Raw genomic sequence first — 15,096 nt, forward strand, 5'->3', positions numbered from 1 at the left:
TGTGGAGGTGAAGAGCTTGTCTTCACTGCTAAAAAGGAGATATTTTTTCCTTAACCTCAGAATAATTAACGGGCTTATGCTATCCCAAAGAATAACAGTGGTAAAGACCAGGCACTTCAGTTTTACAAGACCAATGCCAGGCAGGGGATGTAGGGCTAGTCTGGACAAGCTGACCTTGTGGTAAAACTGAAGTACTGGGCCTTCACTGCCTGTGCCCCTTGGGACAATTTATGCTCATTATTAGGTCCAGCTGAAGAACAACACTGATGCTAGCAATGATAACAAATGTGGAAAGAGATGGTTGATGAGAGCTCTGACCCTACCTCAAGGAGGGGTTGTGTCTGAGGGAAGAGCTGAAGCAAGCCTGCTTGGTCTGAGGTGGGGCATCTGTGGTTATCCTGTATCCCCCCACAAAGAGCAGAAGGTGAACCTAGGAGGTACAACACAGCATGTGCAGAAGGACAGGCAGTGCAGCCTGTGACTGCTGGTGACAGGCAATGTCCTCACCTACAGCCTGTAGGGCAGGGGGTGGGAGGTATGCGTCCCTGTTGCTGTAGTTAGGATCCTGCTGATAAAAGGACTGACTGGAGCCCAGGTGAATGGGGAGGGAAGAGCCATAGCCAGTTGCGTGCTTTATACAGGTCACCAGTGAAAGATGGGTGGGTGGATCTGTTTGTTTTTCCTAAGCTGGATTAAACCATGTTGTATTTCTTTGACTGAACTCTCAGAATAAAATCTCTCAGCAGTTCAGTGGTGCTGAAGACCAAGAGAATCATTAAAAAAACCCAACAACCAACCAACAAAAAAACCCAAATGAGGCAAACTGAGGCAGATTAACTGCAGGGCCACACCACAAAAAAGAAAGAAGATGCTCCAGGGTTACATTTTGCTTCAGGAGCCATGCTGCTCTATTGTTTACAGAGTTGAGACAAGTTTTGTGCCTGTTCCTGCCCTTGGCTCAGATTCTGAATCTGCTAGGCTCAAAGCATGTTTTTGAAAGCAATCTCCTTTCCTTGTTCTGCCTTTGCAGCCTGTTACGACTACTGCCAGTGTGTAGGTGTGGGTGCTCTGACACTCCACATCGTGCCTGGGTGCAGAGGCTGAGTGGAAGTCGATGGAGAATACCTGATGCAGTCTCCAGAGTAAGCAATGGCTGTGACTTGGGTTAAGAGGGACCCATCTGTGCCTGGTAGGAATCCTGCTTTGCAAAGGAGTCAGTAGCAACATCACTCATAACCTCTGGGAAGGGGAAGTGGCAGGACGTGATCATCTTTGGGAAAAGGCTGTGAACTCCTTTCTCTTTTCTCCTTTTGGCTGAATAGGTTTATTCCTCTAACGCCACTTCTATTTCGCTCAGTGCTGCTCTGTTTTTCCTTGCCAGCTCGTAACGAGCTATTCCTTCTTGTAGGTGAAGTGAGGATCAGGCAGCTTGGTTGAAGAACGACCTGCTACTATGTTCACACAATACCAGAGTCTGTAATTTTACTTCATTATACTGACTGCTGTCTGTATTCGGTGCCGTTAGAGATCATAAAATATTTCTGTGCTAGATCTTCTCTGATGAATAGCACAGAGGATGGCTCAAGTTTCCATGGCAATGCTTCTGAATGTGCTTCTGTCACCAAAGAAAGAGGGACTTTCAGCTGATTAAGGTTTGAGGGTTTTGTCTGAGAAAAGGGATGGTGGTGAGACTGCATGTTAGTTGTTTGCCTGCCTTTGGGTAGTGCCTCTGACTGATGTATAATCTGGAGAAAGAGGAAGCTGACATTTGGCTAATGGCAGAGAGGGACTGTGTCGTGCAAACTACAGCTGGACTCCTGGACATGCTAACTGTTCAGCTACAGATGCAGCTGCACAATCACCCAACAGTTAAGCCTGTACCATTCTCTGCCTCTCTCATCTGACCATCTGCTAGGGAAAAGCTAATTAAACCAAAACGATTCTTGCTGGGATTAAGCCCCAGCAGCAGAGAGAATTGAGTACAGTACAAATATTGTTCTCCTACTACTGGATCAGGGTTGCTGCTTTATTTGTACTTACAAAGAATTGCAGGCTATTGAACCCAATGCTGTCAGGTAGGTGTTTAGCTCATGCACACTTTCCTTTTCTATCCCAGATCACTCCTATTTTAGGTACAAAAAATAAGGCTGTGTCTTGCTGAATTTTCCTATAGTTCCTTTCTTATGACAGCTGAGGTCATTTTTCTTTTACATGGAATTTCATGCAAAAACAGTGCACAGAGCAGTTTTTTTTCTCATAGTGCCTCAGTTTCTTTACTTACGGAAATGGAAATTGTTCCTACCATTCTCATTGCACATATGTATTGTGAACATGAATCCTACAGTTGGTGCTGGACCGCATAACCTTCTAATTGCTAGAAGCTACCAGCGTCAATCTGAGACTCAAGACCAAACAGTTTATTGCAAAAATGTGCCTGCAGCCCTTTGAGAGTTGAAATTTAAATCTCATAGAATGTGGAAGTGTGGTTCCCTTAGCAACTGAACTCTTGTGTGTACCTACAGTCCATGTTGACATGTGATCAGGGCTTCAAAATAGCACTTTCAAAAAAATAATAAATTAAATGGACTTATAACTCTGGTTGTTTTCATGGCTGCTGGTGGTACTCAGCAGAAGTGACAGCTCACCATGTTGTTCAGAGTTGTGGCATAATTTAGTTTCTTAAGGTCAGTGATGGATTTAGTTCTCTGCAAGGGGCTCTGAGAGGATTCTCGCTATTGTCTTTCAATGCTGAATGTAGAAAACTTGTTGCACTGGAGAGGAAGTTCTGTATATGGTAGCTCAGAGATGGCAGTAGAAGGGAAGTGGTGATGAGAGGGTGATGGCTGCATTGGTGGAGTGGATATGAGGAAGGTTGGAGTGAGCTCAGAGAGACCCAATTGAAGAAGCGGGTAGAGATGAAAGTGGGAGTACCAAAAGAATGAAGATAGATTAAGTCTTGATGTTCAGGAGGAATTCAGATGGTTTTGAATGAGGAATGGAAAAAAAAGCCAGTAATTTTGGAATTGCTGGAATTTAATTTTGACATATATGTTTCAAGGAGAAATTCTGTGGGAACTGAGGAGATGAGGGGTGACTTTTAGAGTGTGGATTTGTAGCACATTAGGTCTGTGACCTCAGACTTGTTTTGTACATGTGCTTACCCCACAATTAGCAAGAGAACTTTATATTTTGGTGGAAGAGGGGCAGTAGTAAGACCATGCCTGGGGGGCAGTTAGATAACGTGTTCTAACTCCACACTCCAATTTGCTCAGATAACCTGTTGGTGAGCCATACCCTTAGGAATGAGAGACTGGGGAATATCGCCTTCCTGGTGTCTGAACTGCTCCAGGTATGTTGGGCATCGGCAGGCAAAAGCTGCGTGGGTGTATGGAAAGCAGGGTACAGCACAAGTATTCGTGATCATCCTTCTGCTCTTGCTTGGGGAGAACAGCAAAAACGTTATGCTATGCCAGGCTGAGCATTGTTATGATGTTTAGTTGGCATAGGAGTAGTAAAACTTGCAAGTCATAAATGTCAGTGCCTTTAATACCTTAATATAACTTGCGCAGTGTGGTTAGCTTATATTGATTCTGAGAGAGAGATGCTACTCTGGGATTTTTGGAACTAAAAAAAACCCTGCAAAACTTTCTTTGGAAGCAGAAAAGGACAAAAAAGGGTTAACTTCAATATTGGTAAGGATTTTGCCATTGCAGGGAAGTTGTACTGATTTAACTTAATCAGATTAGAAACAGCTGTGATTATATTAGTGCAGCATTCTTGTATAGGCATCCTTAATTTAGTTTGTGTCTTGTATCTATCTATTTAACTTAAGTTGATTCAATGTAAAGTGCTCTTAAACTGAATTAAGAACATTTACCCAGGAGGGTTCTACCGCTTTACATTATTTTCTAAGTCAATTTAATTTAGTACAGTGTATATGTAGACAAGACCTTGGGGAAAAAGCTGATCCTTTTTATTACTGGCTGAACAGTATGTCATGTTTGGCTGCAGCCATGTGATTGTGGAATGAAAGAGCCTGTTGTGGCGCATGTTGGTGGAGGATGGGCGAACTGATCATTGCAAGCCTTTGTACAACTTGGCCATTCTTGGCCATAGTGTTCAATTTAAGTAGATTGCTCCTCCTTATAAATCAGCCTTTTTCTTCTCTAGTATAGGTGTGAGACCCCTGAAATGTTATCTTAAGGTTCCTTCTCAGCCTGCCAATAAAAGTGCCTGCAGATCTGGTTAGCATGCTGTGTACGCAGCAAAAGCAACACCTTAAAACCTTTGGAAATGTTTAATGTTTTAAAAGATTCAGATGACTGAGCAGGTATGAACCGGACTTTTCTCAGTTACGGAGAGCTTGAGAGAAATTCCACCCAATTTTGATGCTGTTTCCTGGTCACTGTCTCCCCCTGGTATGTGCCGCATTATGTATGGTGATTTCTACACATACAAAACTCATGGCCAAGGAGGAAGTTACTACATAAGTATTACATATGTCAGTTCTCTTTCTTGTTGAAAGGGATAAATCTAGTCAATATATTTTGTGTTTTCTACTTGAGAGTGAAGGCTCTATGGGAACAAAATTGGCATGTGAATTACTCTGCAAATGTAGTTGTAGTGATAGCATTTCAGAATAAAGCTGGCTGCTGTAAACAGCTGGTTCATTTCTTGAAATTTGCTTTTGCCAGCACCAGGGTTGGACTTAATGCCTCCTCAACATTGCAGATGATCTGTAGGCTGGGTCACTGCAATAACTTGTCCATCTGTCCTCTGTAAATAATGCAAATAACGTGCTCTTCTCCATTGTCCGGCTGTGTAGATACTGCATAATGTGTTAGCCATCTGTGCATCACTGCGACACATAGACAGAGGGGATGTTTTGGAGAGTGTATTGAGGCAACTATGCAGGTTGCAGTAATGGAGCATTCTCTAGCATTGCTATATTCTCTGCTAGAGGAATGGCTCAGTGACATTCAGTCCCTGGCACTGAGGAGCTGGAGACTAGTTTTCCCAGAACTTCTGAAAACAAAGGCTGAAACAAGAGGACTGCTGATATTAATTGCTGGGGGTTGTATGAGATTTAGGGAATACTTATAGGGGCTGAGAGTCCACTTCTCAGTGGTTGGATTTAAGCTGTTCCTAGCTTGTCCTATTTAAATGCCTTTTGATTTTATGCTCTAGGAAGGTAATGTATGACTTCCGCCTTCCCCCCCCCGCCTTTTCCTCTACTCTTACACAGCACAGGAGCTGACAGAGGTCTGGGAAGGGAATTCCTACATGTTGATTTTTTACAGAAATGTTCACATACTTCCTTCTTCTCTTCCAATGTTTGCTTGCTGTAGCCATTCCCTAGCCTGTGTTTGAGAAAGTTTAAGGCCATGGCTCCCAAATTTCCCTGATGTGATCTACCAGCTTTTTGCCAGATGCATGTCATTAGCATATCAAGATTTACTTTTTCTAGCAGGGCCCAGATAGTTATTTTCAGGAACTTTTGAGAGTTCTCCTAATCTCCATGAGTTGTTTTCTAATAGCCTGGTATACATCTCTTTAAATACCTGAGAAATATACTCCAAAAGTCTTCCTATGGAAGATCTTAAAATACCACAGGTAAGAAGACAGAGTGGGGAAGGACATGAAACCCAATGTGCAAAGACAAAGGGGCTCTGGAAGTTTGTAGCCTAAACCACCTTGTGAGAGTTGAAAGGATCACTGAGCAAACTAACGAGATCAAGCTAACAGGATCACTGAACAAACTAAACTGGCTTCTGGTGTGTCAGCGTTTCTGTATGAGAAGCTGTCATTAGCTCCCAGTGTAGCTGTCAATGCTAAAGGTAACTTGGCAAATGACCTTTTGCCAAGCTGGTTCTTGTGCAATTTCGGATGTAGCCATTAAAGGTGGTTCTGTGCTTTTATATTCATTAGAAAGCTAGCATTCATTTCCTGGTCAAAATCTCCCCTGGGTATTTTTATTCTCCATTAACATTCCTTCTGGGGATTGGATTCAGGGCCTTTGCTTCTTGTCCTGTTCCTGTTCAGATGTTAATCAGCTGTTGCATTCTATTCCAGTTACGTGTTAGTGATGTTAGCATTTCTTGGGCAATGCTGATCTGTCCTGGCTTTTATGAAAGGGTTAGGGAAGCTAAGCTACTCTTAACACAGCAAAGAGAGTAGATAATACTTAAGGATATGGAGTGCAGCTGAATTAGGGGGACTGGGATCTTTGTATTGTGGAAGGAGGGAGCAGGACAGTAAGAAAAGTGCAATTCTGATTGCTTTTAAGAGACTTCCGCAGGTTGCAGTGTGTATGACAGACACATGATATGTCCGGTGGCATTTATATTCAACAAGAACTATGTAAGACTGTAGAGTCTAGGGATTTCATTTTCTTTGGAAATATGTTAGGTGTTAAGTAGGGCTTGTTACATGGACTGTTGTTCAACAGCTAGCCTGATCTTTTTTTCTTGATAGCTCTTGGAATTGTTCCCATGCAGGGAGCAGAGGTTTCTGTCTAACAGTCAAGGTTAATTGGTATGGAAAAGCAGGAATGAGCAATAATCCTCCCGAAACTCGATTTTAATCCAAGAGTCACTATAATGCTATTACTCAGATCTGAATCGTGAGCATTAACGTACAAGCAGAACTGAGATGCAAGTTTCTCCACTGGGAGCTGTCATCCTTTTATTTTAAAATAAGCCTCAAAGTAACTAGCAGCAGAATGGATCTGAACATATTTTTAATTGAGATGCCTTCTCTGAATGAAAAGATCTCTCTCATTAAATGTTAAAATGTCCTTTAATAACCTTGCAGTCATTTCTCATTGTACTTTGCACCAGCAGTCTACAGGTGCTGCTTTTAACTTCATACAGCTTGTTCTTCTGTCCTGGACAAGACCTCTTGATGCAGTTATTGCATCATCCATCTCACTGATTAGTTGTCTTGATCAGGCTCACTGCAGCAGTTTCTCACATAGTCTGACTTGAGACATGCAGAGGCTAAGGTTGTTTCTATCCATAAGCATAGGAAGGCAACTGGACAAGTCTGTCTTGCTTTTGCTTCTCGTGATGCTAGTGATTCACAGAATCACAGAACGATAGGGGTTGGAAGGGACCTCTGGAGATCATCTAGTCCAACCCCCTTGCTAAAGTAGGTTCATTTAGAGTAGGTTGCACAGGTTCGTGTCTGGGCAAGTTTTTAATATCTCTAGAGAAGGAGACTCCACAACCTCTCTGGGCAGCCTGTTCAAGTGCTGTGTCACCCTCAAAGTGAAGAAATTTTTCCTCATGTTCAGATGGAACTTCCTGTGTTCCAGTTTGTGCCCATTGTCCCTTGTCCTGTTGCTGGGTACCACTGTAAAGAGTGGTGCCATCCTCTAGACACCCACCCTTTAGATATTTATAAACACTGATAAGATCCCCTCTCAGTCTTCTCTTCTCCAGGCTAAACAGTCCCAGCTCTCTCAGCCTTTCCTCATAAGAGAGGTGCTCCAGTTCCCTAATCATCTTTGTAGCCCTCCACTGGACTCTCTCCAGTAGTTCCCCATCTTTCTTGAACTGGGGAGCCCAGAACTGGACACAATATTCCAGATGTGGCCTCATCAGGGCAGAGTAGAGGGGGAGGATAACCTCCCTTGACCTGCTGGCCACTCTCTTCTTAATGCACCCCAGAATACCATTGGCCTTCTTGGGCACATTGCTGGCTCATGGATAACTTGTTGTCCACCAAGACTCCCAGGTCCTTCTCCGCAGAGCTGTTTCCCAAACCTGTGCTGGTGCTTGGGGTTATTCCTCCCTAGGTGCAGGACCCTACACTTACCCTTGTTGAACTTCATTAGGCTCCTCTCCCTCCAGCTCTCTAGCCTGTCCAGGTCTTGCTGAATGGCAGCACAGCCTCCTAGTGTATCAGGCATTCCTCCTAGTTTTGTATCATCAGCAAACTTACTGAGGGTACACTCTGTCCCCTTGTCCAGGTCATTGATGAACATTGATGTTGAACAAGACCGGACCCAATACTTATCCCTGAGGAACACTGCCAGCTACAGGCCTCCAGCTAGACTCTGCATTGCTTATCACAACCATCTGAGCTCTGCCATGTTCAACCAGTTCTCAATCCGCTTCACTGTCCACTCGTCTAACGCACACTTCCTAAGCTTTACCTGTGAGGATGTTGTGGAATACAGTGGCAAAAGCCGTGATGAAGTCAAGGTAGACAACATCCACTGCTCTCCCCTCATCTACCCAACCGGTCATGTCATCATAGAAGGCTAACAGATTGGTCAGGCATGATTTCCCCTTGGTGAATTCATGTTGACCACTTCCGATAACCTTCTTTTCCTCCACATGCTTAGAGATGATATTCAAAATGGGCTGCTCCATCACCTTTCCAGCAATGGAGGTGAGGCTGACTGGCCTGTAGTTTCCTGTGCCCTCCTTCTTGCCCTTTTTGAAGACTGGAGTGACATTGTCTTTCTTCCAGTCCTCTGGCACCTTTCCTGTTCTCCATGACCTTTCAAAGATGATGGAGAGTGGCTTAGCAATAACATCTGTCAGCTCCCTCAGCACTCGTGGGTGTATCCCATAAGGGCCCATGGATTTGTGGATGTCGAGTTTGCCTAAATGATTTCCAGCCTGATCCTCTTCAAACAAGGGAAAGTCTTCTTTTCTCCAGTCTTTCTCTCTTACCTCCAGGGTCTGGGATTCCTGAGGGCTGGCCTTACCGGTAAAGACTGAAGCAAAGGCGGCATTCAGTAACTCCTCCTTCTCTGTATCCTCAGTCACCAGGGCACCCACATCATTCAGTAGCTGGTCCACATTTTCCCTAGTCTTCCTTTTGCTACTGATGTACTTGAAGAAGCCCTTCTTGTTGTCCTTGACATCCCTTGCCAGATTTAATTCCAAGTAGGCCTTAGTCTTCCTTGTTGCATCCCTGAAGAGATGTTGTTGCCTCCTAAAGCAGGATGTGCCAATGTCCTGTATTGGATATGTATTCGGAGTATAGTTTGGCCCAGAGTGAAAACTTTCGATTAGCTGGGGTGCCACATCAGATATGTGGCACAGAAGAGTAGCAGCAATTTTTTTACATGAGTATTGTGTTTGGAGGGGTTTTTTTTGGTACTCTGAGTCAGTGATAACCAATGAAAGTTTCTGCAGTGTTGCATTAGAAACAAATGTGGCTGTAATTGTGTTATGGAATGTATTTTCTGGGTCATACAATTTTATCTTTTGGAATAAAGTGCAAGCTTAAAGAAATGCTGCTTTTAAAAGGAAAAAGCTGGAAAGATGACACAATGCCTGAAATTTTTCTCAGAAACTTCCTCTGCAACATAATCACCATATTTCTGTTGAGGAAGGGAGACTGATGAGTCTGACCACTGGTAAGCTGGCTGTCTGACAGGGTCAGAGAAGGCAAGACAAGAGATCATGATGAGGAAAACCCTGCAAGTCCTCTGCCCCTTTGCAGGGAATGTTCAGCCACAGCAAGCTTGCAGCAGGCAGGCAGATACAGTGTGCATCCTAGAACCAAAGCTACCTCAGGCCTCAAGGGACTTGCAAAGTATCAGGAAGACAGCGAGTGTCTACAGATGTCACTTTTTTTTCCTTCAACGCTTTCCCCTTTTGTCCAAAGGATTCCTTTTTTGGACCTTTTTTTTTATGTTATGGACCTCTTTCTTCTTACTGGAGACAAAGTGATGCTAATAGAACAGGTGGTGTTGTGGTTTTGCATGCATGCTGAGTGGCTGTTAGTTCTGTGGGCCCTGCACAGAATAGTCTGAGCAATTATGTGCTAGAGCACATCTGTTCCTGGTGTGTGGTAAATGTTTTGCCTTTCTCAGATCACACAGAGAGCGTAGCTGCTCTGCAAGTGGAGAGGGTGGATTTTACAACGAGGGATGCTCTCTGGTAAAAACAGCTAGAGTCAAGCTTGTATACTGCCTGTGCAGCTGCACTAAGTCACTGTCACTGCACTCCCTCACTGTGAAGACGAAAGAGGTCGTGTGTTTGGTCTTTGTGGGATGTGGAGGAATCCTCAGCTTTTTGCATTAACAAAGCAAATTGTTAAGATTCCACTGCAGTCTTCTGGCCCTTTGTGTGTTCCTGTCTGTTTGCCTGAAAGAGGTGACTATTGCTGATGCTGATCAGTGTGAGCCCAAGCCTTGTAGCCCTCAATGAGCCATTCCAGTGAAGCTGTAACTGTCAGCGAGCTTAGAAGACAGTAGAACTGAAACTACTGCAGACGATAGCCTGCTAGGAAGAGGACTGTAAATGTTAAGGAACGTTACTGACAAGAGATGGAAAATGCAGATAAAAGGGACCAGGAGGTTAAGTTTCCTCTTGTATTACAGTGCTAATTAGAATAGCTGAAGAGCTGCCTCCTGCTGTAGCTCCAGGCTAAAGCTAAGCTTCTCCAGGGTAGTCAGAATGTGGACTTGACAGCAAGCTAAGCTCCTTCAGAGAGAGGTTTTTGAATAGTGTGGTGAGCAGAACTAGTGCCTTTTTCTATTTCTGCATATTATCTATATCTGTCTGCTTTGGAGCACAAGGTCTGTCTATTCTGCAGAGAGTATCTGCTCCTCTCTGAACAAAGGTGTGGTGAATTGAGCCACCTTGAGATTGTTTCTCTCTAGTAGCATAGGATGCCCAGGTATTGTAGGCAAGGGGGGGTTAACTGTGGTGTTCAGTGTAGGGAAGTCTGCAGAACAAAATTAGGTTGGTGTGGCAGGGTGGTTGGAGCAGAACGACAGAGACTGGATTCCTGTTGTTGGACAGGAATGCAGGTGGGGAAGCAGTGACCCCTGGAACCATCTAGAAAAAACAGCTGCCTTTCAGAGGTCGGTTGCTGGTCTGCACAGGCGTTCTGCTCGGTGGAGACATAGTTAAAAGATCTTCCTTTTCTGGGACACAGTGAAGACAAGGAGCTTATTTCAGGGTCTTGGCATTAGATAGTAGCCTGATGGTACAGCAGTTTGCTGTCGACTCCTGCCCTGGCACCTGGCGGTGGGCTGCTCTGCGTGTGCTTGGCTGTTTCCATGTGTTGTGCTGATAGGTGACTGACACCAAGTTTCCTTTCTCATGTTTCAGGAGCTGTTGGCCAGATGCTGCTGGATGCTGACAGGGGAAAGCTGATTCGGAGAGAAGCGTCCAGAAATGTTTGGACACGTCGTCACTTTGGATCTGTAAGTCCTTGTTTGAGGGAAAGTTGCCTGGAGCCACTGTGAGTATTTAAGTGTCTCTGGAAATTCTCAGATCATGAGGGTAGGTTTCAAATCCTGGTATCTTTTCCAGGTAAGTGGGGATGAGATCGCAGGTAGCATAGTTGTTGGCTCTGGGGTAGGAAGCGGGACAGTCCTGTTTGAGCCTGAGGAACTATGTGCTGAGAGACAGGGAGGCCTTTGGCATGTTTGTTCTGAGCACCTCTGCAATGGAAACATGCGTGGACCCATGGGTGCAGCTGTTCCTGGAAGCCTCTGCTTGTCTGCCAGCCCATGTGGCTGGTGGTTTTGCCTTCATGCTGAACCAGCTCCTTCTGCGAGTTGGCAGAAAAGCAGATTCAAACTATGCCGGTCTGATCCTTCCTGGAGACACATGTTCTCCATCTCTCTTTCTCCCCCCGTACTTTACAGCTTTGCCCTGCAGAGCAGTTACGCTGTTGTGAAGCTGTTTTTTCCTGTGCTAGTTGAGACCCGACTATAGCATTTTAGTAAGGAAAGGGGCCAGACAGCTTGTTGGGGCAGGGCCAATGCTAGGGCACCTCTTCAGTTTGTTTTGGCAAAGCCTGAGTTTGCGTAGTCCTGGTTGCCTGCCTGTTCCATTCACCTTCAATCTGGCTTTCCCCATGTGCGTACAACTGCTCCACACCTTGCACTCCTGTCCCGCCTCCCAGGGCTTGGTGCCATTGACAGGGAAAAAGCAGCACAGCAGCAGCAGTGTGTCAGGGAAGGGAAGGCTGTACTGCAGTCTCTCTCATGCCAGTGTCAGAGTGATGGCCACAGAGCTATGCTCTTACAGCTGACTCCCAGATCAACCCAATTCTCTTCTTGTAGTGATGGGTACCTTGGGCTTTGAACAGAGACGAAGGTTGTTTCTGAACTTGTGTTGTATCCCTGGTTGGCTGGACACTATTTTACAGAAGCTTATTAGCAGCAAGGTAAAGCATGGCATGCTGCTTGCTGGAAGTCAGAGAATAGCTTGTCTTCCTCTCTTGCCTTCCTCTCTCGTGGAGATGGGGGTTATCACAGCTGTAGGCACAAGGATGTAATATTTTGGCTCAAAAAAGAATCTGATAATTTCCAGCTCTTTTGTAAGTGAGAAGCACTGACTTAAAAGGACGACTGAGGTAATTGTTAGCATTACCAAGCTTCTGTACCGAAGGCTTCACAATTAGCATCTCTCTGTAGTAGTGGGGAAGATTAGCTGGGAGGGTCCCATTTCACAGGAGGTTTGTTCAGCCCTTCCTGGAACCAAGGTTCTCTTAAAGCTATTACTTCATGAATTTTGAGTTTGTGTGGTCACAGTTGCCTGAGTGCCTTGGACATGTCATTGCCAGATGCCTTTCCAGCTCTTGCTGGGCTATGTGGCCTAGCTATCCTAAGCTGATTTCATTTACTTTCAGAAGTAAATGATATGATCATCTGATGTGGGTTGGGGCAGGTACTTGGAAGTGAGATGACCATCCAGTTGTCCTTGGTTATAAACATTCTCTATTCCTTACATATTTATGGGGTTAGATTTCAAACTGGCTGTTTTGCTGGATGATAAGCTATTTGTTTCTCTTCTTCAGGGCATCTGAGTGAGTGTCCCTGCTTTGTGAGGCTTCAAATTTGAGTCCAAGCTGGTAAGTGCTCAGGTCCTTGTGGGCCTGGAAAATTATCGTGATTTCATCTTGGGATATCTGCATGCACATCTCCTGTCCTTAGCCTGACAGGAATTGTCAGAAGAGTCCTCTAGATCACCTGTTTGATGGTGGGGTGTTGACAAACCTGCTTTTGGTCGGCATTTCAGCATTCCTCTTTGAAGAAGAGAAATGTCTTCCCAGCACGTCAGGCCCACCTGTTTTGCTTGGGGATGCAGTGGAATGTGCATTTGGTATGCTGGATGTGATTTTTTTCTAAAATATTAGAGATCTATTCACCTACTTGAGTCTTTTTAGGAGAAGGGACCTTGAGGGAATGACTGTAGCAAGGGGGAGTTTCCAGCATTCTAGTGGTGAAGATTTACAGGTTAGTCCTAGGAAGTTGTTCGTGTCTGTGGAAAGGCGTGAGAAACTTTTGTGAGCTTGTGTTTTTAGCAGAGTGGAGGACAGCTTGCAAATGTTCCTGTGAAGTATAAAGCATGTTGTGGCTTGGAGCCACTCTGTGCTTGGTGCAGACACCTCACGCTTCCCAGTCCTCCCAGGGGACTCAGTCTTAGTGTCAAGAAGACACAGCTAGGCAAGAATGGATAAGAATTGGAAAGAATTGTTGGGGCTCCATTGAGACATTAGCATGTAAAACTCCACTGGCCAAAACACAAAGCAAGCGAAGACTGCTAGGTCACTGGCCCAGTCATGTCCCTTGATTGCCTCAAAGGTATGTGAATGGTCCTGCCTGTAGAAGAGGAGAGAGGGTGATCTGAGTTGAGGCAGGTCCTGCACTTTGAAGTGCTGCACATCAGGTGCTGAGGATTGCAGAGATGCTAGGCTTGATCAGTGTGAGGATCCAGCAAGGGAAAGGGGAATGAGAAGTGGATGCTTACCCCAAAAATAGGGGGACTATGAACAATGTATGTGTTGTCATCAGGAAAGGTCTGGTATTGGGCTCTGCAGGGACTGCTCGGCATCTCCAAGACTACTTGTCTTGTGTACATTAAGGTGGTTGAATTCCTGGCTGCTTGGGGGGGAGTCTTCCTGCCCTGCTCTGCAGTCCCAAAGTGGTGGAAAAGGAGATAGCTGCTTTCCTTCTACCCCATTTTTTGCTCATGTACTGCTACTGCTCCTGCAGCAGGAAGAATCCTGCCCAGCACGCCTGGGGTAAAGGGACTAATCTGGTCTTTCCGCTAGTGGTACTCCTGCATGTTGCAAAATCTGGCCTTAGGTACCAACATCAATGGCATCGCTCCCTAATTTGATGCCATCTGTGACTTGGGAGTGGTCTTTGTCTTTTCTGACAGAGTAAGCAGTTGTACCTCCTTCTGACAAGCCTCCCATGAGGCTCCATTGGGGTTCCAGTGTAAGCCAAAAACATCTGGGTTTGGGCTCTTTAATGGCTGGAGTCTCCTCCCACATAGTTCCTGCTGACAGTGACAGCATATGATCAATAACTCCTGCTCCAGCTGTCACTGCTGCCTGTAAGGCTTGCTGTTTCCATATTGGAAAAGGCCTTTCCTAAAGAGCCTAATCAATACGCTGCTGTGAGGTCTGTTCTCGTTTGCTATATATAATCCGGACACACACAAACTACGTGAGTGAGCGTGTGTAGAGGGGGGAGAGGATGTGCCAGCCCTCTGCTCTCACAGGCTGGGAGAAGGACACAGCTACCTCTTACTTTGCTCCCTCTCCTGCAGCTGCTGCTCAAGGCTTGTGGCCACATCCTTTCCCTGCTCTGTTAGCACTCTGCATGGGCACCTGCTCTGAGACTCCAGGGGAGCTGAATTCCTGCTGGGTTACTTCTAGGGTTCGATGGAGCACCTGTGACTCTCTCTTCTGTGCACTTTCTGCTGTTGGTAGGTAACCCGCTTTTGGAGCCACGCAGGTGGGAGGATGTCGAGCACAGCTCCATCAAAGAAGCCTTACCGCAAGGCGCCCCCGCAGCATCGCGAGATCCGCCATGAGGTACCCATCATTCGTGATGACCAGGATGGAGTGATCTTGGCTGAGCAGAGTCAGGTAACGGCTTGCCGGGTGGCAAAGGGCTTAACACCATTGCACCAGCAAACGGGGTTTAGTTACACTGAGGCAGGCCAGCTCAAGCAGGCAGAGGGGTTTGAGGTTTGCAACCTGAACTTCTCTTCATCGTGGTCCCTGGAGTCCAGCAGTGAAAAGGAAGTGACAGGGTGCAGAGCAGAGTTGAACATCAAGAGCCAGACTGTCTCGCCAGCACTTCCACGTAGTGGGACGATG

At 45.5% G+C, this 15,096-nt stretch overlaps 1 protein-coding gene across 5 annotated transcripts in view; it reads left to right on the forward strand.

The window, feature by feature from the left end:
• TJAP1 (tight junction associated protein 1) overlaps positions 1 to 15,096 on the forward strand; it is a 46,375-nt gene that overhangs the window by 18,027 nt on the left and 13,252 nt on the right. For 3 of the 5 annotated variants that reach the window (XM_075748933.1, XM_075748935.1, XM_075748934.1), the window contains 2 exons: positions 11,082 to 11,176; positions 14,704 to 14,862. In XM_075748933.1, the coding sequence (XP_075605048.1) occupies positions 11,096 to 11,176; positions 14,704 to 14,862 (240 nt within the window). In that variant the 5' untranslated portion in view covers positions 11,082 to 11,095. Of the gene's footprint in view, positions 1 to 11,081; positions 11,177 to 12,780; positions 12,835 to 14,703; positions 14,863 to 15,096 lie in introns of all 5 variants that reach the window. The other 2 variants (XM_075748936.1, XM_075748937.1) reach the window with 2 other exon arrangements.

This window comes from Balearica regulorum, chromosome 3, assembly GCF_011004875.1.
Source record: "Balearica regulorum gibbericeps isolate bBalReg1 chromosome 3, bBalReg1.pri, whole genome shotgun sequence".
In the NCBI taxonomy this organism is placed as follows: domain Eukaryota; kingdom Metazoa; phylum Chordata; class Aves; order Gruiformes; family Gruidae; genus Balearica; species Balearica regulorum.